The sequence below is a fragment of the Acomys minous genome (assembly GCF_964271855.1).
Source record: "Acomys minous genome assembly, chromosome: 2".
In the NCBI taxonomy this organism is placed as follows: domain Eukaryota; kingdom Metazoa; phylum Chordata; class Mammalia; order Rodentia; family Muridae; genus Acomys; species Acomys minous.
This window is the reverse complement of record NC_140484.1, coordinates 25714896-25737465: the sequence shown is the minus strand read 5'-3', so window position 1 is coordinate 25737465 and position 22570 is coordinate 25714896. Positions and strand designations below refer to the sequence as shown.

The 22570-nt window shown below is 43.5% G+C and overlaps 2 protein-coding genes across 2 annotated transcripts in view; one reads left to right on the top strand and one right to left on the bottom strand.

Moving 5' to 3' along the window:
- The first annotated feature begins 3500 nt into the window (after nucleotides 1–3500).
- The window catches only part of LOC311592698 (interferon-induced protein with tetratricopeptide repeats 1-like), a 29230-nt gene continuing 10160 nt past the window's right edge, over nucleotides 3501–22570 (top strand). Inside the window, exons 1-3 of the mRNA XM_084773419.1 lie at nucleotides 3501–3637; nucleotides 3800–3882; nucleotides 6625–7824. Of these exons, the coding sequence (XP_084629545.1) occupies nucleotides 3830–3882; nucleotides 6625–7824 (1253 nt within the window). The 5' untranslated portion in view covers nucleotides 3501–3637; nucleotides 3800–3829. The remainder of the gene's footprint in view (nucleotides 3638–3799; nucleotides 3883–6624; nucleotides 7825–22570) is intronic.
- Nucleotides 14149–19128, bottom strand: LOC311592720 (interferon-induced protein with tetratricopeptide repeats 1B-like). The gene is given in 3 exon segments (XM_084773455.1): nucleotides 14149–15225; nucleotides 15228–16369; nucleotides 19022–19128. Coding segments are annotated over 3 exon segments (1419 nt in total). The 5' UTR covers nucleotides 19054–19128; the 3' UTR covers nucleotides 14149–14980.

Below are 22570 nucleotides of genomic sequence, written 5' to 3'. Positions count from 1 at the left end.
TACCATATTTTATTTATCCATTCATACATTGATAGGCATTTAGGTTGATTCCATGTTGATTTTTTAACTCTATTTTACTTGAGGTATTGAAGCCTCTACCTCCCTTCTGCCAACCCCTTAACCCTGGGTATGAGAAATAAGGTTAGTAGGGAGACGAGGGTGAAGACCCCTTTATTTCTTCTACCTGTTTAAGGTCAATGGAGGCTTTGGGGGCAATGCCAATCTCCATCAAGAGCAAACACAGCAAGTAGCCTCCTCTGAGCTGCTGCACTGAAACGTTTCTCTCAATTGGCCTCACTATCTTGTCTCTGGTCTCTCCAAACTTCTACAGGCCACACTCCACATGCTGCCTCTCTCCAGGCTCACCTATTTATCTTTCTCAGAGTCCTAGACCATGCCCTTCTCTGTGCTGCATGAGACAGACCGCTACCAGCTGGCAAAGACCATGCCCCATACAAGGCAATTATCAACTGTTGGAAAAACTGAAGTCCAAACTAAAATCCCACACTTGGGATTAAAACAGAAACATGTTTATGTAGCAAAGTTGAGTTTACAACAAACCCAAAACTTCCATTACAGTTCCATATACTGACTATATTGAATAATGTTACAGTGAACATGAGAGCACAGGTAGCTAGCTCCTCAACATGCCAGTTTAATTTCCTTGGGCTATAATGACTTCCCACATGCTGGGAGGCCAAGGCTTGTGCCTGCTCTCATGAAATATTACAGGTTATCTTTGTTTCATGACTTCATGCTGTGACTTTGTGCATAGAGTGCCAAGTGGCTGTCAATGAAAAGGCTCTTTTCCTTCATTAATATTTAGCTCAGAAAACGGTACCAAGGGGAAGAGGATTCATGCCCTTCAGGTGCTTGATGGAGCAAGATAAATCATTATTACAACCTGTTACTTCTTTTGTCTGGATAAGGCAGGTAATTTGTTGGTTTCTTCAAGTGACCAACACCATCTCTAAAGCAAAGCCAAGTGCTAGAAATTAGGTTTATAGCTTAATGTTCGGCAGATGCACCATCTTCATTAAGACCGAGGATGTCGTGAAAGTGCCTAACACATGAGTGATTATGTAGCCTATGACTCATCTCTCTCAAACATGGAAGTAGGCATATAAATAAGCAAGTGCAGTTGCCTGAGGGCTGAGTAGATGCCTAAGCTGGGGCAGCATTTTCAGGAAGGCAGACTTCTCATAGACACCCTCGCTTTTAAATGTTTCTATTAGTTTGAACTTTTCACTTTTATACATTTTTTGGAAAGGGGAGACTTTTAAATTTAATTTTACTACAATAAACTTCATTTTTTTTCTACTAGTGGGGAAAATTATTAACATCAAATAGTGCTCTCTTGTAACCACTTGCAATTATTACTAATACAGGCCAAGTGTACGTCCTGAGCCAGGAACTAGAGTAAAACAAGAATCAAGAAAATGCAGAACTCTTCTTACCATGGTAGAAAATGTTGTCATGTTAGAGTCTGGGTGGGCCTTGGGGAGGACTTGTTCTTATGGAGGTCCTGAGTTTAGTGCCCAGCACCCAAGCTGAGCAGCTCAACCACTCAACAGCTCCAGGGGATACAGTGCCCTCTTTTTGTCTCTGTGCATGGGGGGGGGGGGTACACACACATACACACACATGTATGCACACACACATGCACACAAAGCAGAGTAAAAGCAATAGAGAGGGAGAAAGAAAGAGAAGTCAATTAATCTATCAGTCAATCAATTAACCAACCAACCAGTCAGCCAGAACCTCCTATATTCTGCAAAGAGGAAACAATTTAGTCAACGTGCCTTTTGCCTGACTTAACCACTTTGGTTTCTCAGACCTTTTCTGCACTCCTAAGCAACATCTCTAAATTCAACCTGCTTACAACATGCAGATGTTCAACCTATAATTTCCTATTATTCAGAGCAAAGAAGGAAAAGGATGCAGGCACATCCGCCTTGGGCTGCTGTTTTAGGGTTTCAAGTCCCTCCAGTCAAAATCAGGCATTGTGCTCTTAATAAGAGACCCAAAGGAGACTTCTGAAATGTTTACACTTTTTGTGCCTTTGCTAAGTGAAGCCTTCTAAAGCATGGGCTAGAGGTAAACGTAGTGGGTCTGTGCCATTAAGAGTAACAAGTTGCTAAGTAAAACAACCAACCAAAATTCTGGAACTGTGTAAGTTCAGGCCATCTTCCTGTCACATTAGCAACACTCTCTGAATTTGAAATATCTCATAGGACTCTGTTTTCATAAACACTGTGTGTCAGGCTAGCTTAGCTAGCAAAGTCTGTTTTGTGCTGCGACAGGCTGGAAAGAACTAACAAACAATTCATTCATCATCAAACCAGACAGGCTCCCTGCGCTGTAGTTTTTCTGGAGATTTACATCATGGCTGGAGAAAACCACCAAACCTTTACAAATCTCCATGGTGACATTGTTGTGGAAGTCTTTCTGAAGTGTTCTGACACCAGTGAGAGTGGAAGAGAGGAAATGCGAACCAGTGGACCGTAGCTAGAACAGCTCCTGAAAAACTGTCTTGGGTTCAGTTTGCGTTCTCATTTAATACTCTAAAACAAAAGGTGGGGTAAACAAGCGAGCGAAATTTTCGAGAGCACATGTGCCACGGCAGGTTTTAAAGGGCAACGACCTCCCTGTTTCAGCTATTTTCTCCAAGTCATTCTGTTCCAGGCAGCAAGTGATGTCATGTTTAGTTAACCGGCAGTAAAAGTCGTGCTTTAACTTACTAAATAAATCAGCAAATCGACATCTAATAATCGGTCTTTTCTACCTTATTATAGTTCAACATTACTTCATAATTCAAAGCAGAATGATCTGAATTAATCGTACCCCACCCAGTAACAATTACGCACATATTAAAAGTTTCGTTCTAGACCTGGGTAGGGAGTAAATGATCATCGCAGACCTCCAGGAGCTGAATAACACAGAGATCCTCCTCCTGCCCCACCCCACCCCCCCACCCCCACCCCCCGCCGCCCCCATGGTGTTCCGCTATTTGAAGTCCAGTTATCCTCTGGGAAAACTCCAGACCTAGTGACATGAACATGGAGAACTGAAACCAGGATTAAAAACTGTCTCCCACAAGGAACTTAGAAAGTGAAACTGCTAGTGTTTCTTTCAAAATAGTTTAGAACAGTTTGTTTTTCCTGGGGCCCCAGAAACCTCTGTTAGAGTGCCCAAGAGAATTTGCAGACAATGCTCTATCCCCTTCCTATGGATCGCCAGGCTCCAGGAAATGCCTCCCACCCTTCACACTGCAGCCTCGGGGTCAAGATAGCAAATAAAGCTCTGTGGTGGCCGGGTCATAAGAGATCTCCGCATTAAGTTTCCTTTTCCTCTTCTGGCTGTTTAAATCAGTTTCACTTTCCAGTTTCTTCTTCCCTTTCACAAAGGCAAGTCCATAGAAACAGGGAACGGGGAAGGGGGGACAGGGGGAGGGGGCGGACGCGGAGGAGGAGACAGGGGTAGGGGTGGAGCTGGGGTGGGGGCGGCATCAGATGGTGCAGATGTTCCCCTTTATATAGTCCTCTGAGTGTTCTCCTGCGACAGACTGGGGTTTGTGAACTGCTCAGCCCATCCCCAGCTTTTCCCCTGCTGCCCAGAAGCAGATCGCCATCATGAGGTCAGTGCAATATCTGGTTCTCCATGGTAAATGATAAACCGAGCTGCTCGCTGCATGGAGGTCACTTAAGTTGTCAGGTTGCTGGTAGATTCAACGCAGCTGAATTGGCATGAATTTTATTGATCGTTCCTTTGATTTGTATTTCTCTGTGTGCATGTGCAGGATCCTGCAGTTTCTAGAACTGCTCACTGGATGGCCCTAATAACACCTGAGCTTTTATGGCCACAGTTGGATACACTCAGGCAGTTAAGTTTGACTCAAAGCTAGCACCAATGGAATAGCTCTTTCTGGACTTTTCTGTTCTTTTATTCAAAGTGATAAAGTCACTGGGAGCTCGTGTGTGTGTGTGTGTGTGTGTGTGTGTGTGTGTGTGTGTGTGTGTGATATTTTTCGGAGAAAGCACTCCTTTTCCAACAGGTAGTGTGTGAGTTGGAATCAGTTCTGCAAGCTCAGTTCATGTTGCTAAAATGTTTAATCACTTCAGGATTGAGTGTAGAAGGAAAAACGTCTTACAGAGGAGCAGGGTTTTTGCTCTTTTTGGTTTTTGTTTTTCTTTTTCACTTCTCATATACAACCAATCTCAAAGTTTAAAGATTATTTTTGCTACTGTGAAATACTGCTTAGGCAAGCAGAAAACAATTGTCCCTCAAAAATATAAACTCTGCCTAATTTGTAGCTATGGAAGCAGAGCAAAGCTTGCCTAGACATGGTAAGGATGAATATGAAGGCACACATGAGCATAAACATTTGTCAAGACTCAATAAATTATACCCTTAAAATAAATGTGTTCTATGGTAAGTAAAGCGTAATATAGTAAATGTGATTTTCTTAAATAAAACTAGACATTCTGAAGTTCTGCCATTGGTAAAGCCTCAGAGAAAACCAAGAGGAAGCAGTAGCTTTCCTACCAAATACTTGTCAGAGAAGGATTGGGACCCTGATGGCCAAGGAAGCCAGATGCTATTAACTACTATGAGAGGGAAGAAAAAAGACAAGTCACTCCTACCCTCACCCCAAGGGTTACAAATATTTAGGAAAGTTAGAGTTAGAATTCCAGTGGGTGAAAAGCATTTACAGCCAACTACTTTAGGCTACTTCTTCCTATGTACAAATGGGCCTGGGACTAGTTCTGTATTCATTCTGGGTGTGGTTGACCAGAAAGCCAAGACCGGCCAGAACCTTAATGTCTAGCCATTGACACAAGAGGCTTTGCTATGTTTTGTGTTCGGCTGTGTCTAGAGCCACCAGTCTAAGCAGATCTGAGGAGGAGCCCCTGGATGATGCTGTCCAGAGCTCTATATCCTGGCGTTCTGTGAAGATGGAGGAAGCTTGCACTCTCTTCCCCAGTAATGTTAAAAATTGAAAAATACCGTAAGCAATACCTGGGAAGGCACCTGGTACTTTCTGGGTCTGAGCGTCCTGCAAAGTCTCATGAAAAGCTCTTGGACGAGCTTTCTCTGTGATGGCCTTTCAGTGTCTCGAGGTTAAATGTGCCTTTGCCCAAAGTTCTCATAGTGCATCTTACGCATCTGTGTATTACGCCCACGTCTCTGTTTTATTTACTTTGCTTGGTATATGTGACGAAATACCTGCTGAAAGCACCTTGAGTCATGATGGTAATGGCATAAGCTGTTCACGCTGTTCAGTTAGAAGCAGAGCTGTGAGCGCTGGTACCTAGGTGCTTTCTCTTTTTTCATTTAGTCTTGGACCCTGGCCCATGGGGTGTTGCCACCCACACCTAGTGTAACTTTTCACTGCTCAGTTATGCCTTTCTGGAAACACCATCCTAGACATACCCAAAGGTGCGTTTCTATGGTAATTATAAATCCCGTCAGACTGACAATGAAAATTCACCATCACAACAGCATCTTTCTCTGTTACAGTTAGTCCGAGTAGGGACAGAAGCAGGTGACAGCTGAAGGAAGGCACAGAAGGCCTTGAAGACGCACAGGTCAAGCTTCTTGCTAAGCAATCTGTCCCATGAAATCTGAGACTTAAAAGGCAGCCTCTGAGGTTATAGTTCCACTGCAGTTTCTTATATTTAAAAAGACTAAGCCAGCATTTGCGGATTGCTGTTCCGCGATTATCTTAACAGCGTTCTCACTCCTCATCAAGTGTGTTCATGATTAATTCTATCATCTGAAACTCCAGCTCACAATTAGGTCACTTAGAACTTTGAGTCTCCTTTTTTTATTTTACAGTTTGTTTGTTTGTTTGTTTGTTTTGGGGCAGGGTCTCATTATGTCATCCTGGCTAGCCTCAAACTCACATAGACCACTCTGCTTCTGCCTCCCTCCCGAGTACTGGGATTGGAGCCGTGCGCCATCACACTAAGCTTTGAGTTTTGTTGTCCTCTCAGAATTGGGGAGCGCATTATCAGGGCTGCACCCTTTACCCCGTAAACTAGGAACAGGGAGAAAGTACTACAGTGTCTTAAATTGTACTATGCTTGTGCCCTGGGTCATAATCACCTTTGGTGGTGATTAAAATGCAAGGTGCAGGGAATTCTAAACTCTTGAATGAATAGACCTAAAATAAGGCTGGGAGCAGGGCATGGGGATGGGATGAGTTTAAATAGGACCACAGATTTTTTTTGTAGAGCACCACTGACTTGCTGATGAAGTTCACCGTCAAGTCTCCTGTTCCTTAAGTGTAGAAAATGCCTCCTACACGGGATGTGGGAATCTGTGCACAGGGACTACCAGAAGGGGAGGTGAGCGAGTGGAAAGGGTATGGACCTAAACAAAGCTTAAATGGTTAATGGGCGTTTCATGTCTGAGAAACTGGCAATTGGAAAGCACAGCCAGAAAACAATCAACTCCTAGAGCCCATGGCTCACACTGTAGTCTGAGTTTCACGTCCACAAGAAGGTGATAAATTCTTCAATGGCCTGGGCTCAGTCAATTTAACATGTAAAAATTAACCATCACAGGATACACAAGGTGTGCAGGTGCTCATCATAGTGACCATGTGTGTTTTCTCCACAGTGACGTCATGGGGGATTCTCTGGACAAAGTCCTTCCGCAGCTGAAGTGCCATTTCACCTGGAACTTATTCAGGGAGGGAAGCATCGCAAGTTATATGGAAGACAGGGTGTGTAACCAGATTGAACACTTAAACTCTGAGTACAAAGCGACGATGTACAACTTACTGGCCTATATAAAACACCTAGATGGTGAAAACGAGGCAGCCCTGGAATGCTTAGGGCAAGCCGAAGACTTACTGAAGCCTATGCAGGATGATCAAGCAGAAATTAGACGTCTGGTCACCTGGGGAAACTACGCTTGGGTCTACTATCACATGGGCCGTCTCTCGGAAGCTCAGGCCTATGTTGAGAAGGTGAGACACATTTGCAAGAAGTTCGCAAATCCTTACAGCATGGAATGCCCAGAACTTGAGTGTGAGGAAGGATGGACACTCCTAAAGTGTGGAAAGAATGAACGAGCTAAAATGTGTTTCGAAAAGGCTCTAGAGGAGAAGCCTAGTGATGCTGAGTGTTCATCGGGGCAGGCGATCGCCATGTACCACCTAGAAGAAAAACCCGAGAAGCAGTTCCCCGTGGATGCTCTGAAGCAGGCCATGGAGCTGAATTCTAAGGACCAGTATGTCAAAGCTCTCTTGGCCCTGAAACTGCAGACGATGGGAGAAGAAGCTGAAGGGGAGCGATTGATTGAAGATGCTCTGGGAAAGGCTCCTGATCAAACGGATGTCCTCCAAAAGGCAGCCCAGTTTTACAGGAGAAAGGGTAACCTCAACAGAACTATCGGATTCCTTGTGAGAGCCCTGAGATCCACGGCAAACAACAGCCCCCTCTACTGCTTGGTCATGTGCCGTTACAGGGAAAGACTGGAGCAACTGCAGGACACAGGCGATGCTGATACCACTGAAGGCAGAGAGAAGGTGGAAGAGCTGAGAAGATTGGTGATGGAGTACATGCACAAGGCTCTTCAGAGGAGGCGGAGCCCCCTGAGCGCCTATTCCGATCTCGCCGATTCCCTTGAAGTAGAGCGATGCTATGAGATGGTCTTCAGCAAGGTGAGCCCAAGCGCTGAGGAACAACAGCTCTACGAGAGCTACCGCAACCTCCAGGAAGATCACAAGAAGTCTGAAGACCTCGATGCCCTGAAGGATCTAATGCAGTTTCCCAGAAATGAAAAATCCGCCGAGAAGGAAGAGGGAGAAATGCCAACCTAGAACGCAGGTATTAACCTGCGGTTTAAAAAAAAAAAAGTGCTGGATTCTTGGCATCCTTGGAGAGTAAATCAGAAGCTAAATGCGGGGCGGGGGGTGGGGGGCACAATGTAGGGCACAGGCAGCCTTTTCGTGACAGCATCTGAGCCTGAGGACAACAGGAAGTGTGTCAGAGTGCACACACTCCACTCTGCCCTGTGAGAGAGGTGTGTGGTGGAGTGGTGCTTACCAGGAGGAAAGGCCTGGAGAGGCAGCTATCGTGCCAGTGCTGCTCAGCAAGCTGCTTTGGAGACCACTTTCAAAGACCTGCTTTCTCTTCCTGACTCCCTTGTCCATCCTAACAATATAATCTTCCAGACTGCAGGTCTTATCACTAATCACCGAGGAAAACAGCTCTCCTGGCCCACATAGCACTATTTTTGACCTGTAATATATGGCACCTGCTAACAAAATTTACTCTTTTTTTTTTCTCATTCCATTTCAATGCAGCCGTCTAAAGCCTGAAGGATTAGCTTTCGCCTAAGCCTAGATTATTCTTTGCACATTATTCTTTTACTCTACCATGTGTTTGTATGTATTACTGACAATGATCCTATGGTAAATATGTATGCCCAATTGAAATGCTATAATAAATCTAAAAGTTTCAACTCAAAATACTGACAATTGTGTGTGTGTGTGTATGTGTGTGTGTGTGTGTGTGTGTATGTGTCTGTGTGTGTGTGTGTGGTGGTGGTGGTAGTGGATATGGAACTAAGACAGTAATATGAAATCTCAAAGTTTCTACTGCTAAGATGAGACCCCTACACCCCTTTCTGGGGAGATAACGGCAGTTATGCAAGAAAAAGAGGCTTCCAGTGTCTATTCTATTTGTCCTTCCCTAGGGTCCCCCTTGTTATTGGGCTTCTTTATGTCTGTGTATTGTAGTGTACTTATCCTGTATGAACTGACTAATATCTGCTCATAAATGAGAACACATACCATGCCTGTTTTTCTGGGTCTGGGTTACCTCACTCAGGGGATCAAAGCAGATGCTGAGCCTGAAACTTTGAGATGTGGAAGGACTGCAGGCTTTACCCCAGGCTTTGCCCCTTGGAAATACCACAGATACCCCACTGAGACTGACATTGTGATAGACTGAGTGGAACCATCCTGGGTCCAGAATTCAGAAAACAGGGACTCCTCTGGCCTGGCTACTGTGTTTCTAATTGAACATCAATGGGAGGAGGGTTCCGAAGAGGATACCCGCCACTGCACCCTAGAGAGAGACGCAGGTGGAGAGGAGAGAAAAAGGCTGCCGGTTCGGAGCACCAGCGCATGTGGATTGGGGAGATGACCAGCACACAGGCCAGAAGGTTTATTCTTGTCTCCCTTTAACCTTTTTTCCCCCTCTTTTATAGGATAGTTGGGTTGTATAATAAAGTCTAATTGTTAAGAAACAAAGCCAACACTGGGGCAGAGAGCAGGGTGACTTAGGGAAGTGTTGGGGGATAGAAGGATCTGAAGGGGACAGGAGTTCCACAAGGAGAACAAGAGAGCCAGCAAATCTGGGCCCAGGGGACCTACAGAGACTGATGCACCAACCAAAGACCTTGCATGGAGAGGACCTAGACCCCACCCCACCCCCGTTCAGATGTGGCTGATAGGCAGCCCAGTCTCCATGTGAGCCCCACAATATGGGGAGTAGGGCCTGCCTCTGACATGGACCCTGTTGCCCATTTGTTGATCACCTCCCCCTGGCAGGACAGCCTTGCCAACCTACAGAAGAAGAAGATGCAGGCAGTCCTGATGAGATTTGATAGGCTGGGTTCAGAGGCTTGTGGGGGAGGTTTCCCCCTTTCTAAGGACTAGATTAAGGGGGAGGGGGTAAGAGGGAGGAAGGGTGGGGCCAGGAGGAGATGAGGGAGGGGGGTGTAAGGTCAATAAATTAAAAATGTTAGTAATTAGGCAACAATGCAGTCACCCCTGATGGTCCTGATGACAGCGGGAAAACAGGCCATGCAAGTCACCACCACCACCCCACCACCCCCTGCTGACAGGACTCAAGCCCCCTAAGCCACGAGTGCACCTTCTGTGCATGTGTATGTACCTCCTGCACATGAGCTAGATAGTTTCTAAAGGGAACTCCTCCCATTTTTCTCTCTCTCCACGCGTGTCCCCAGAGATGGTCTCTGTATCCCCTTATTAAACCTCTTAAGTGGATCTGTTACGTCTGTGTGATTCCATCCCTCTGCACAGCTCCACCGTTCACCTCTAACCTCCGCCACACACTTCTAACCAAAAATAAACAAACTGTGTATTAAAAAGAAGAGAAAAAAGAAAAAGAGGCTAAGAGGCTGGGAGGGAAACATGTTGGGGAGTACTATGGGTCTATAAAGAGAGAAATGATGAGGGCATAATATGATAAAATATATTCTTTACATGTATAAAATTTTCAAAAGACATTTTTAAAGATCTTTCCTCTGCTAGGAGGATGGAAAGGTAGGAATGCATAACATGCTACCCAAAACATGTCTGTTTTAGTATCTATGTCTGCATGGAGTCAATCCAGTTCTAATCAATGTGTCTAGGAACTTCCACTCTTCTCCAAGTCCACATGATCCACCTGAGGTCTGTGCAGAGTCAGTGGCTGATTCTTTGGCCACACTGAAGGAGGGAGCAGAGATACCTGAGCAAAAGTCCCATCAGTGTGTGAGAACACAAGTACTACACTAGTCTAAAGCCAGAGTCCATCCTAGGTGGTGATGCGTCATTCAAACTTGTCAGTATTTGGCCAGCACTGAGAGTTTCACTTCTCTTGGCCATCTTACTGTTCCCTTGTAGATGTGTTGTTGTTTTCTGACAGGGTTGTCTGTGTAGGCCAGGTTGGCCTGGAATTTGCAGTGTAACCCAAAGCTTGCCGCCAATTCTCAAATTCATTAGTTCTCTGGCTTCGACCTCCTTCGTTCTGGGATTTCAGGTATGTAGCAACAGGCTTAGCTCAGGAATTTTTTAAAATTCATTTACGAGTATAATTTATAGCCACAGATTATGCATAAATAAAGCAATAACATATAAGTGGGATTAGTATTTGAATAAGTTTCTTTTCCCTAGATAGAGAACTAAATATTTGAAATGAATTCTGGAAATGATGTTCTGGTTAGTTTAGTAACTTGTGTAAATGGTAGCGATACCATGACAGTTTATCAATCTGTCTCTCTGTATTTAGAGCTGTGTCAAGAATCCCCTCAAAAAGCAGCCTTCTTATAAACACCAAATGAACTTATAAAAAACTTGAATCTTGTAAAGATTCTGAGATTTACGAAATGCTATAATTAAAAGAGCAATCAGCCAGGGGTGGTGACACACTTCTGTAAACCCAGGAGGATGGAAAGTTTAAGGCCCGCCTAGGCTGCATGGTATGTTTTAGGCCAGATGGAACAAAACGGCAAGACCCTATCTTAAAAAAAATAATTACAGAAAGATGACAGTGAAACAAGAAGATGATGACAGTAATGTTGAAAATTATTGAAAGAGTAAATTTTGAGAGTTCTTAATATTAAAAAAAATAAGTTCTAAGATGATTCAGGTTAATGGACAGACATTCTATAACTTATACATATATCAGAACATCATACTACAGCAAATATACATATAATTTTAATTGCAAAGTCAATATTTTTTTAATTTAAAATGAGAGAATAATATAAAGAATGAATTAATTTACTCAGTAGCCTTAGAGTTCCTTGTCAGGAACCCCCATTTGCCATTTACTTAATAATTCTAATAAACTGTTATATATAGTGGCATGTGTCACTCAGAAATACAACAGATCATAAATCTAAGATATTATAAGATGGGCAAGAGGAAGTGAAATGAAAAACAGCAGCAACATAAGTCATAGGAGTGTCTAGGAAGAGGATTGTGTCATCTCAAACACAGTTGTTACTAGTTCCTAAACTTTTCTCACTGTACTCACTGTAAAATAACAAGTTTAGAAGGTGGTAGACTACACATTTGAGAGTACAAGGTTCAAAGTACTTTTATCTATAGATTCTTTCTCAGTATGCAATTCCTGTAGCTGAAGACACAGCAGTGATTGTAATGTCCCCACAAAACATGTAAGCAGAGGAAAAGAAAGGCGCAATGTATCAGTTCAAGACATAGCAAACTATCCCAAACCTGTGGCATATAAGAATGCTATTTTGTTTGCTTAAAATTGAATTGGAAAGATGGCTGGATTCAGCTTGAAAGTTCTTTTACCACTGTTTCTTCTAGGAGTCTCTTTTTTGCTAGGTCACTCTCTTGCTCTCTCTACCTCTCTCTCTCCATCACCCTCCTTCCTTCCTTCCCTCTGTCTCTCTGTCTCTCTGTATCTGTGTCTCCGTCTCTGTCTCTGTCTCTCTGTCTCTCTGTCTCTGTGTGTGTGTGTGTGCGCGCGCGTGCGCCCACACATACACACATGCATACATGTGCGCATGTGCGAATACACACACACACACACACACACACACATGCACACACATGCACACACATGTTCAGTCTGTAAAATGAATCTTACATGTGTATGTTCGTATGTTTTCAGGACTGGCCATTTGGTATTGGATAGCCAGTTAGTGAACTCTTCCCAGGGGAAGGCTGTTTCTCCCACTCTCAGCATTCCTTCGCTGCCTGTAGTTCTTTTCCTAGGGTTGAGGCCTCCTGGTTTTTCCACTTCCACTTGAGCATGTCTATTGTGTTCTCCTTGCTCAGTCATGCTTAGGCACTTACATTGGTGAGACTTTATCGGCATAGTGCCTCTGATATTTATGAGAGACATATTGTCACACCAAACTTCCTGATTCCTTGACCTTTAATTTTTTTTCACTTTCTTTTCTGCAATGATTCCCAAGCCTCAAACGCAGGAATTATGAGATACATGTATATATTGGGAGTAGGCTTCATATCTCTCATATCTCTACATTTTGATTGATTTGTTGTAGTTTTATATAATGATCTTTTTCTGTTACAAAGATAATATCCTTGATGAGGAGTAGGAACTACATTCATTTATGGGTATAAGAATAGTTGTTTTGCGGCTGGATCTGGGCCCAGGGGTCCTGCTCAAACTATGGCACCAGCCAAGGACAATACAGGCCATAAACTTTGAACCCTTACCCAGATCTAGCCGATGGACAGGACATTCTCCACCATTGAGTGGAGAGTGGGGACTGACTTTCACATGAACTCTGGTCCCCCATTTTTGACCACGTCCCCTGGATGGGGAGGCCTGGTGGCACTCAGAGGAAGGATAGCAGGCTACCAAGAAGAGACTTGATACCATATGAGCATATACAGGGGGAGGAGGTCCCCCTCAGTCACAGACATAGGGGAGGGGAGGAGGGGAAAAGTGGGAGGGAGGGAAGAATGGGAGGATACAAGGGATGGGCTCACAATTGGGATGTAATATGAATAAATTAATAAAATATTAAAAAATAAAAAACATTAAAAAAGAATAGTTTTGGAAGTAGTTTGGATTATGTTGATTTAGTAAAGTGGTAGTAGGAGTCTCTTCTAAGATCCATGATTTCACTAGTCCTAAGAAGTTGGATAACTTTCCAGTACTAGGCATGATTTTCCTCTTCTTGAGTAAGTCATAAGCCCCATTACAAAACCATTGGTTACCACCAAGGTATGCATGCCACTGTTGCATCCTTAGGGCCATCCTAGTGACATGCTGGTCGCTTGGGTGGTTTATAAGCATTATAGCTAGGTAGTACTATCGGTTGTTCCCTTACTTTGGAAGCTTGAATGGCAACTTCTGATACCATAAAAGCTAGATCTCAGGTGGGAGGCTTTCAGGTCAGATCCAGCCTTGGTCTGTTGGGCCCTAAGTTCAAGGAGCATGTGTTTCTTCAACAATAGGAATGTACCTTCCACCACCAGGGGGCAAGCAAGAGCAAAAGCAGTGTCCTATAATGTTTGGAGAGTCTTTTAGACAACCCTGACTGACAACTCAAAAAGGGCTTCTCATTCCTGGTTTTGGGATTTTTGTAAGTCTGTGGTTCTTTGGGGGAACATTATCAGCCCAGATGGGAAATTTTCATTTAAACTCTGTATGTTTATATTGACCTACATGTATTAAAGTCATTTTAGGTAGACAGTTAAAAGTATGATTTCTTATGAGTGTTTCAGACATCTTTCTGATATTTTACCCTTCTCCCTCTTCCCTCCTGTATTCTTTAAGACTCATCAGTGTCTATATTCCCAACACTTCTTTGATTTGACATCCTAACCCTATGTAGGTTGGTTCTGCTGTGCTCTGATTCCATACAAACAGAGAATATGGATCTTAATGTCACAAAGAAAAGGCACTCAAAATTCTGTGCTATTATCAGGTTTTATTGAATGCTATAGGGTTAGAAAAATACCAAGATAATATGATGCAACTCTGAATAGTCTAAACATTGTCATGTAGATATTTATGTCACTTTTAGCTTACACGTTATAAAGAGGTTACTATTTTACTGTCTTCCTCGAATCCATTGAAAGTTTTCTTAAAATACAAGTGTATTTAGATCACATAAATATACCATAATTGTCTGAAATTAGACACTTGTATATAAAAAGTTACATTGATTATAAGGTTTTGCTCATTGATGAACAGGTTATGGCTACAGTAGGGCCCATAGGAATAGAACTATGAACTGGGATATTGTATGAAAATCCCAAATCCCCCTCCTTTTTAGTGCTCATCCTTGCTTTCAGATATTGCTGACAGTTAGAAATTCCTGAAGCATGAAAAATAAGCCTTCCTCGATCAAGTGTCCTTTGATCGGGGTTCTGTAAGCCTGAAGGTGTAGGTCACGCACTCTAAGGTCACACTCATAAGGAAAATGGTTCTTGTTGGTCCAGAAGCACACAGGTGTCCAGAACAGCAGGAAGGGTGAATGAGTGTAGTAATGTAGGGTAGGAGGATGGACGCTCCTATCACAGACACACAGATCCAACCAAGACCAAAAAACAAAATAACAACAAAAAGGAGGAGGAGGAAGAGGAGGAGGAGGAGGAGGAGGAGGAGGAGGAGGAGGAGGAGAAGGGCTGTAGAAAGGCAGAAAACAGAAAAGGCATCATGTACAAAAGAAAAATAGTAATGAGCCATGCAAACACTTAATATGCCATTTGATGAGCTGGGCTTCAAAACTCAGGGTTCAGTGCCCCTGTGAGCCTCAGGGCCTTCTCATAGCATAACAGGGCCTCATTTAGCTCCCCTTTGAGTCTATAGACAAAGCCAAGGAGACTGAAGCTTTCCACGACGCGAACGTTCTGGTGAATTCGCCTTTTAGCCAGCTTCTCCAGAGCCTTGAGAAGCTTATCCCTGGTATAGAAAGTCACTTCCATTTTCAGGCCTTTTATGTAGTGAGTGATTGCCTTGTCTTCTATTTCCTATGAAACTGTTGGAAACGGCCATAGCGGAAATGAATGGTTTGCTGTATATGATCGTCAAGGTCCCTCATGCTCAACACTTTCTGAAAACTGTCCTCTGCCTGCCTAAATTGGCCAGATTCTATGTACATTTCAGCCAGGTTAACATAAGCTAACTCAAAAGTGGGTTTCAGTTCTAAAGTTTTTTTAAAATGATCTGTAGCCAACTGGATGGATTGGTCTGCTCTTTCTCTAGCCTCCCCTCTAGGTTGCATGTTTGTAGCTTTCTTTATTTGTATCAGTTGTGTCTTGTGGCAAAGCCCAATCTGGTGATGAAGGAAGGCAGAGGTCGGTGAGGCCTGCAAGGCTATTTCAAGGAAGTGGAGAGCTTGTTCCACAAAACCTTTCCTTCGGTAAAATTTGGCCACATATCCAAAGACATAGGTCTGGGAGGATAGTCCGGGCAGAGCTTCGTCAATACACATTTGTGCTTCAGCAGGTTCTCCTACATCCTGAAGCTTTAGGGCAAGGAGAACTTTAATGTATGGGTCTTCTGGATTTAACCTGACAGCCTTTCTTAGTGGTTCTAGAGAAATACTATTTTCATCCCTGTCCTGGCGATAGGCTGTGACCGCATAGCCAGTGTTGTACTCAGGGTTTTCAGGCTCCACTTCCAGAGCCTTTGCAAAGCAGGCCATGGCTCGTGTATAGTTCTTTCCTCCACACTTGAGCAAGGCCCAGCCTTCCTCAGAGTCCATCTCAGCACACTCCATCCTGTAGCGGAAGGGACTTGCAGACTCCTTGCAGGCGTTCTCCACCTTGTCCAGGTAGGTCTGGGCTTCTGCCAAGTTGCCCATGTGGTAATGCACCCAGGCACAGTTGGCCCAGGTCACCAGGCTTCTCTTGTCCAGCTGCCCTCTCTGGACTAAGGCTTCAGCTTCCTCCAAGCTCTGCAGGGCTTCCTTGTCATGGCCTTTCAGATGTCTCACGTAAGCCAGCAGATTGTGCATCCTCATGCTGTAGTTGGTGTCAAGAAACTCAGTCTCAGAGACTCTTGCTTCTAAATCAGGGATGTCCACATCTTCTATAACCAACGCCCATGTAAAGTGACATCTCAGCTGAACCAGGCTATCATGTATGAGACTTCTATGAGATCCTTCACTGTAAAAACAGACCCCAGTTATTGACACCTTTTACACATTCTGTATACTGGGAACCAACCATCATTTTAAGTCACCAAACACTCTCCTTCCCAGTGTCCCTGAGCCAGCATCCATGCCTTTTGTGTATTTATCCCTCTTATGTAAGGGAGTAATTTTACAGAACGCTTTGAAAAATTCAGCTCACTCAATAGTGTTAGCACTTGGTTACAAAGAGTCTTAAGTCCAACTAAGTAATACCAATAGAATTTGGTCCTGCATTACTTAATTTTAATGCCATCTTGACACCAAAAACTAGAGTCATTTAGGAAAAGGGACTCTGGACTGAGAAAAGCTGTGCTCCTTAAGCTTAGCCAAGTAGAGCAGAGTATGGTGGCCCACGCCTATAGTCCCAACACTTAGGGAGGTAGAGACAGCCTATAAATTGGACGCCAGCCTGGTCTACAAAGCAAGTCCAAGACAGAGAAAGCTACACAGAGAAACCTTGCCTTGGAAAACAAAAAACAAACAAACAAACAAACAAATAAAAGTTGGCCAGTAGGCAAGCCTGTGAGGCTTGTTGGTGATTGGTGTGGGAAGCACTGCCTTTCTATGGATGGTGCCATACCTGGGCAGGTTGTCCTGAACTGTATGAGAGATCAGGCTGGGTTAGGCATGAGGAGTGAGCTGTGAGGCAGCACTTCTCTGTAGCTGCTGTTTCAGTTCCTGTCTTCATTTTCCTACCTTGACTTCTGCTCTGATCTCCCCCTTGTAATGGACTACAACCATGAAATGAAATAAACCCTTTTCTCCCCAAGTTGCTTTTGGTCACACAGTATTAAGCACAGCAATAGAAACCCTAACTAAGACACCTATGATACCTAAGGCTCGGAAAATCTCAAGGAAGAATGATCTGAAAGATTATAAAAGCCAGAGGACCAGGAGGCTTGCTGTGAGAGGGTGTTTTCTGGACCTGAGAAGGATGTGGCACCCATGCAATCTCGACATCGTGCCTGCACAAACATGACTTTTTTTTTAATGGGAAAATTTTCATTTTCCATTTCCCAGTTTTACTTTCCTTTTCATTTCCCAGTCCTAGGTGAAGAAATACTCAGATTTTGGGTTTACTCCAGAGACTCCAAGTGACTAGTCCTGAGTGGAGCCTGGGGACTTGTGTCTCTAGTGAGTACCCAGATGATGCTGACACAGAACTATTTGAAAAATGCAACTCACTTAATGGTGCCAGCACTTGGTTACTAGAAGGCTAAAGCCCAACTGACTAATATCATTAGTATCAATAGAATTTAACCCTGTGTTAGTTTTATACCATCCTGACACGAGAACTGTAGTCACTTAGGAAAAGGGACTCTCGAGCTTAATCTGAGCATAGCTGATTTAGTGAAAAATAAATTTTAGGGTAATGACATTTTCATATTTTTATTGTAATCATAAAACTCTGGCCTAGGAGATTGGAGATATGGCTCAGTAGTTAATAGCACTTAGTGCTCTTCCTGAGGACTCTGGGTTCAGTTCCCAGCACCTACATTGGGAGATTCAAACCTGCCTGTAACTCAGTTCTAGGAATCTGACACCTTCTGGCCTCTGTGGGCACCTGCAGGCATGTAATACACATAAACTCTTGCAGTCAGACACATATACACATAAATTAAAATAAATATATTTTTAAAAAACTTCTGACCTACTATCAATAAAACCAACAAAAAATGTCCACCCTTAAAATTAGCTTCTTCTAGACTTAATACCCTGTGAGCATATACAAGAGGAAGAAGTCCCCCTCAGTCACAGTCATAGGGGAGGGGAGTAAGGGGAAAATGGGAGGGAGGGAGGAATGGGAGGATACAAGGGATGGGATAACCACTGAGATGTAATATGAATAAATTAATAAAATAAAATTTTTAAAAAATTAGCTTCTTCTTTCCACCAAGATTCAGTCAAATTCAGTCAAAGCCTCCTCCGCTTTCCCCGCTGCTCTGAAACCATCATTCTCATCTCTCCGCTTGCCAGTTGTTGCCCAGGCTCAGGCTTCTGTCTTTTTCTGGACAGTTTGGAAGCTTCCCTTTGGGAAATCGACACTGTGGTACAAGATGCTACAAAGAGATGTCTCCTTTGGAATAAAAAGGGCCTTCTTATTTAGACCCATACACAACAATGCTGCCTTTACCAAGCAGGCTGATATAGGCAAGAAACTCACCTTTGACCTTACCTCTCTGGACCACTTTCACCCAGTCATTATCTCCCACACATGGGAAACCTGAACCTATGGGCTTCTTTACCTCAGTCTCCTTCGTTTCTCACTTTCTTTTGGTTCAGTCACTTGGTTGCATCACCCACAAACTAGTTGCAGGGAAAGGGGAAGGTCCTTGATGTTCTTTTGTGAGCATCCTGAGATCTACAGCTAAGGACCGCTGAATCTTCTCTACTGAATCTTCCTCTCCCCCAAAGGCTTATGGTAATCATGGTACTGCTGTAGTTAGCCTCTTACCCCAAAACGTTCCCCCAGTAAGCAGACTGAGGAAATGTATCCACATCAGAACCATGAACAGGATGACTCCTTTAAGAGGAAGCATGCCTGGGAACCACTCAGTTAAGGCTTGAAGTTTTAGAATGTCAGCATACACAGAAACAAGGTGAGCAACGCAGAGAAAGCCTTTACCTCATGTTGCTGGGAGAGAGAAGCTGCTCCATAGTACTTTAATCCAGACCAAGAGACCCTTCGAAGTTCTGTCAGGAAAGTTCTAGGGGTTCTAGGGTAAACAAGGTATTTATCTATGAGAAAACCATGACGTAGCCTTGCCACACCCTCAAGAGCAATGTGAAGCTGGCAAAGTTCCAGCTTGGAGAATATGAAACCTAGAGCGGGCTGCCTCTGCTTTGATAACAAAGACACCCTTGATTTAAGAATCTAACAAGATTTTTGTGAGAAGCCATGTCCATGCTGAGCTCCGTGCGGCCTTTGGTCACGGCATAACTGAGGTTTTACACCCGGTATTGGAGCAAAAAGAGTAGAGGCCGGCTGCATATTTTTATGGAACATACCAGGCTGTTTTGTTATGCTCACATAAGCTCAACAAGGCATCTCATTTATGGATATCTCTATGTCTAACAAAATGCTGGAGAGAGCCTTTGTGGCAGAATGAGACTGCAGGAGGTAGACTCTTCTGTGGGTTTCTGGAGCTGTTGGTGTGACTGCGACAAAACCCACATCCTCCTGTGAAATTCACACCACTGTCCACTTAGACTACTAAGCATGACCTTATCAGTGGTCCAAACAACCTTGTTTGAATTGGCCAGTAGAAGACCATGTGCTTAGTGAATAGTAACATGTGCAGCAGTCAGACTGTGATGGGCAAATGGAGTCTAGAGTACCCAGGGAAGTGTGGATGCTGGCATCTGATTTTAAATCTACACAGTCCTTTTGAGTTGTCCTCATAGTTGTCAAGCTGTTCTACTGGACCCTCTGCTATGAGGTCAAAGCAATCCCCACAGAATGTCCATCAGACATAACTTAGTTGTTTAATCAAAAATTTTCTGAGACCAAGGCTAGTGTAAGTATCGGTCCAACTAGGAGAGGAAGAGGAGATGTTGAAAAACTGTGGTCCTGAAGTTCTCCTGAGTCATCCTGTTAGTTTCTGTATCTTGCTTTTGTAAACAGCGGTGTAGCCAGTGGTGCCAAAAGGGCAAGGGCTGAGAGCAGCTTCCAGCTGTGCATCAAGATAAGGTTATATGAGAAGGAATAAAACTTAAATTCCTGAGTGAATCAGCAGTGTGGGTTAGCAGCTTCCAAAATGTACAAATTGACTTAAGACAGTTTACCGCCTGCATTGAAGACAAGATAGTATAGTTTTACAAACAAGCTTAGTTGATTAGGGGACGAGATCGCCTTAGATTAAGTTAAAGAAGTTAAGCTATTAGAGTTGAAATAGGATGGGTATTGAATTTCATTTGGAAATTTAGACCCAACAAGGCAGGAAAGACACTTACTTAAGATGGGAAGAATGCAGATGGCCAAGTCACTCTGAATGTAACATGTATGGAACTCTTATTCTCATGATTGTCACATGGTTCTTCCTGCTGTATGTAGTTTGTTTTATATATGTGTAATAAAGTAAAAGTATTAATAACAATAAAGAACATAAACCTCTTATTATCAAATCTTCAACCATTGTATAAGCATGACATATATATATATAGTTATTTACTTCTCTATAGTCTATGGTAAAACCAGACTGTGCATGGATGTGCAGGTGTCTTACTGTCTTACTGACCTGGGCCTTTTACTAGTCTGTGTTTTCCACAGGAAGCTGTGGTCATGAACCTCAGAGTCCTTAGAAAAATTCTCTCTTCTTCGCAGCTCGCACATAACTAGGGATATTAATGTGTTTTGTCCTCTTTTTTCCTTTATGCACACCTGACTGGACTAACCAGAGGCAAAGGGTCACCTGGAGACATTGTTACCCGGGGGCCTGACTGAACTTTGCTGTGAATTGGATATGTAGTCTTGGCTTCTTTGGTTGACATTGCTAAGTCAGATTTCCTTACATGTTAACCAGGATAGGAGTAGGCCTTTCCTTATGGGGTTACAGTGAGATCAAGTGGGATAGTGTGGCTGCTGACCAAGGACATTCAGGAATTGTGAGCATCGTCTTGACAATAAGACATGTCTCTCCATCAGTCCAGCCTGTGCTAAGCATCAGATAGAAGCCCTCCTCACAGGCATTGAGAGAAGAGCATCAGATGTGGTCCCTGGGAAGATGCTAAAATTCTGTTCTGAGCTTTAAGCCGGCGCAATGTAGATATTTCCATTTTCAGGCTCAAGTTAAAAAGCCCTAGACACAGCCAAGCACAGTGTCTACAATGTCTCTTTAGCCTGGTCAGCACTAGAGAGGTAGAGTGGGCCGAGTGGAGATTTTTGGAAGGGGGGCTACTTCCTCCAAGGTCTCTTCTTCTAGTTCTGTATTTAAAAGGATGTGTCTGATAAGCCAAAATGAGCTTTGGGATGCACATATTTTCTTCAGGGCAGTGCTAGCCTTTGCCCAGCTTTAGAAAGAAGAAATAGAAACGGTGAACAGCTGAAATGGATACTAGGAAAGTGGCTTATGTGGAGAACAATATGACTTTAAAACTTTTGTTCACCAAATTATTGCTTAGTAACTGTCAGGGAAAGCAGTGTGTATCACCATGAATTTGAGAATGGTCCTGGTTTTGTGAGACTCTGGGTCAGAAGATGAGGTATTCAGAATCTTGCCCACAGAGGCTACACAGAGAAACCCTGTCTTGGAAAACCAAAACCAACACCAAACCAAACAACAACAACAACAACAATAAAAGCCCCAAAACAAAAATGTTGTAGGTTTTTTTTTATAAAACAGCGTTTGCTTCTCTTAGCTTATGTCCTGACCCAGCTATCACAAAAATAATTGAGACTCTTCTATAATACAAGGCTTCACAATACAATCTGAGCAATTTAAGCCTATTCTTAGCCCTCTCTGCTATTTTGTCTTACTCCCAGAAAACATCCCAGTGATACCTGCACTGTCTAGCTTTTCTTGGCTCCAGCTCTTTCCCCCTGCTCTTCCATATGGCTGAATCCTCTGGTTGAATCTCCTACTTCCTCAACCAAGTCCTCCACCCTCATTCTCTCCCCTGCTCATCAATTGGCTATAAGCTGTTTTATTGACCTAACTGGGAGACAACTGGGGAGCAGAGTTAACACAATATTTAGAGAGGAAGTCAGAATTTGAACTACAGAATAGCCTTATGCCTACACAAAAACCGAAAACTAGTTTTCTGTTACCCACCCAGCCCCAAGGCAGGTTTCTGAGGAGTCCTGCTTTGCTGAAAACCCAGAGACTGTTGCCACCTTCACAGTAAGGATTTCCATGCTCTGCAAGGATGATGTCATGAGTTTCTAGGCAGACAGGGGTGGAGGGCACACTGGGTACTTTATATATCTGGGGTGTTATATTTTTACTAAGTCTTGTCTCCTTCACATATCTCCATGAGAGTTGTAGCCCAAAATGGTGAACATAAATCCTTTAACTTCTTGCATTGGTTAAAATGATTAAGGTGGTTCCCTGTTGGGCTCAGAATCCCAGCAAGCTCCTACGTGCTTTCATCTGCTGACCTACACTCCAACCCTAGGAGCTTTTTGCCTCTCTCTCTCTCTCTCTCTCTCTCTCTCTCTCTCTCTCTCTCTCTCTCT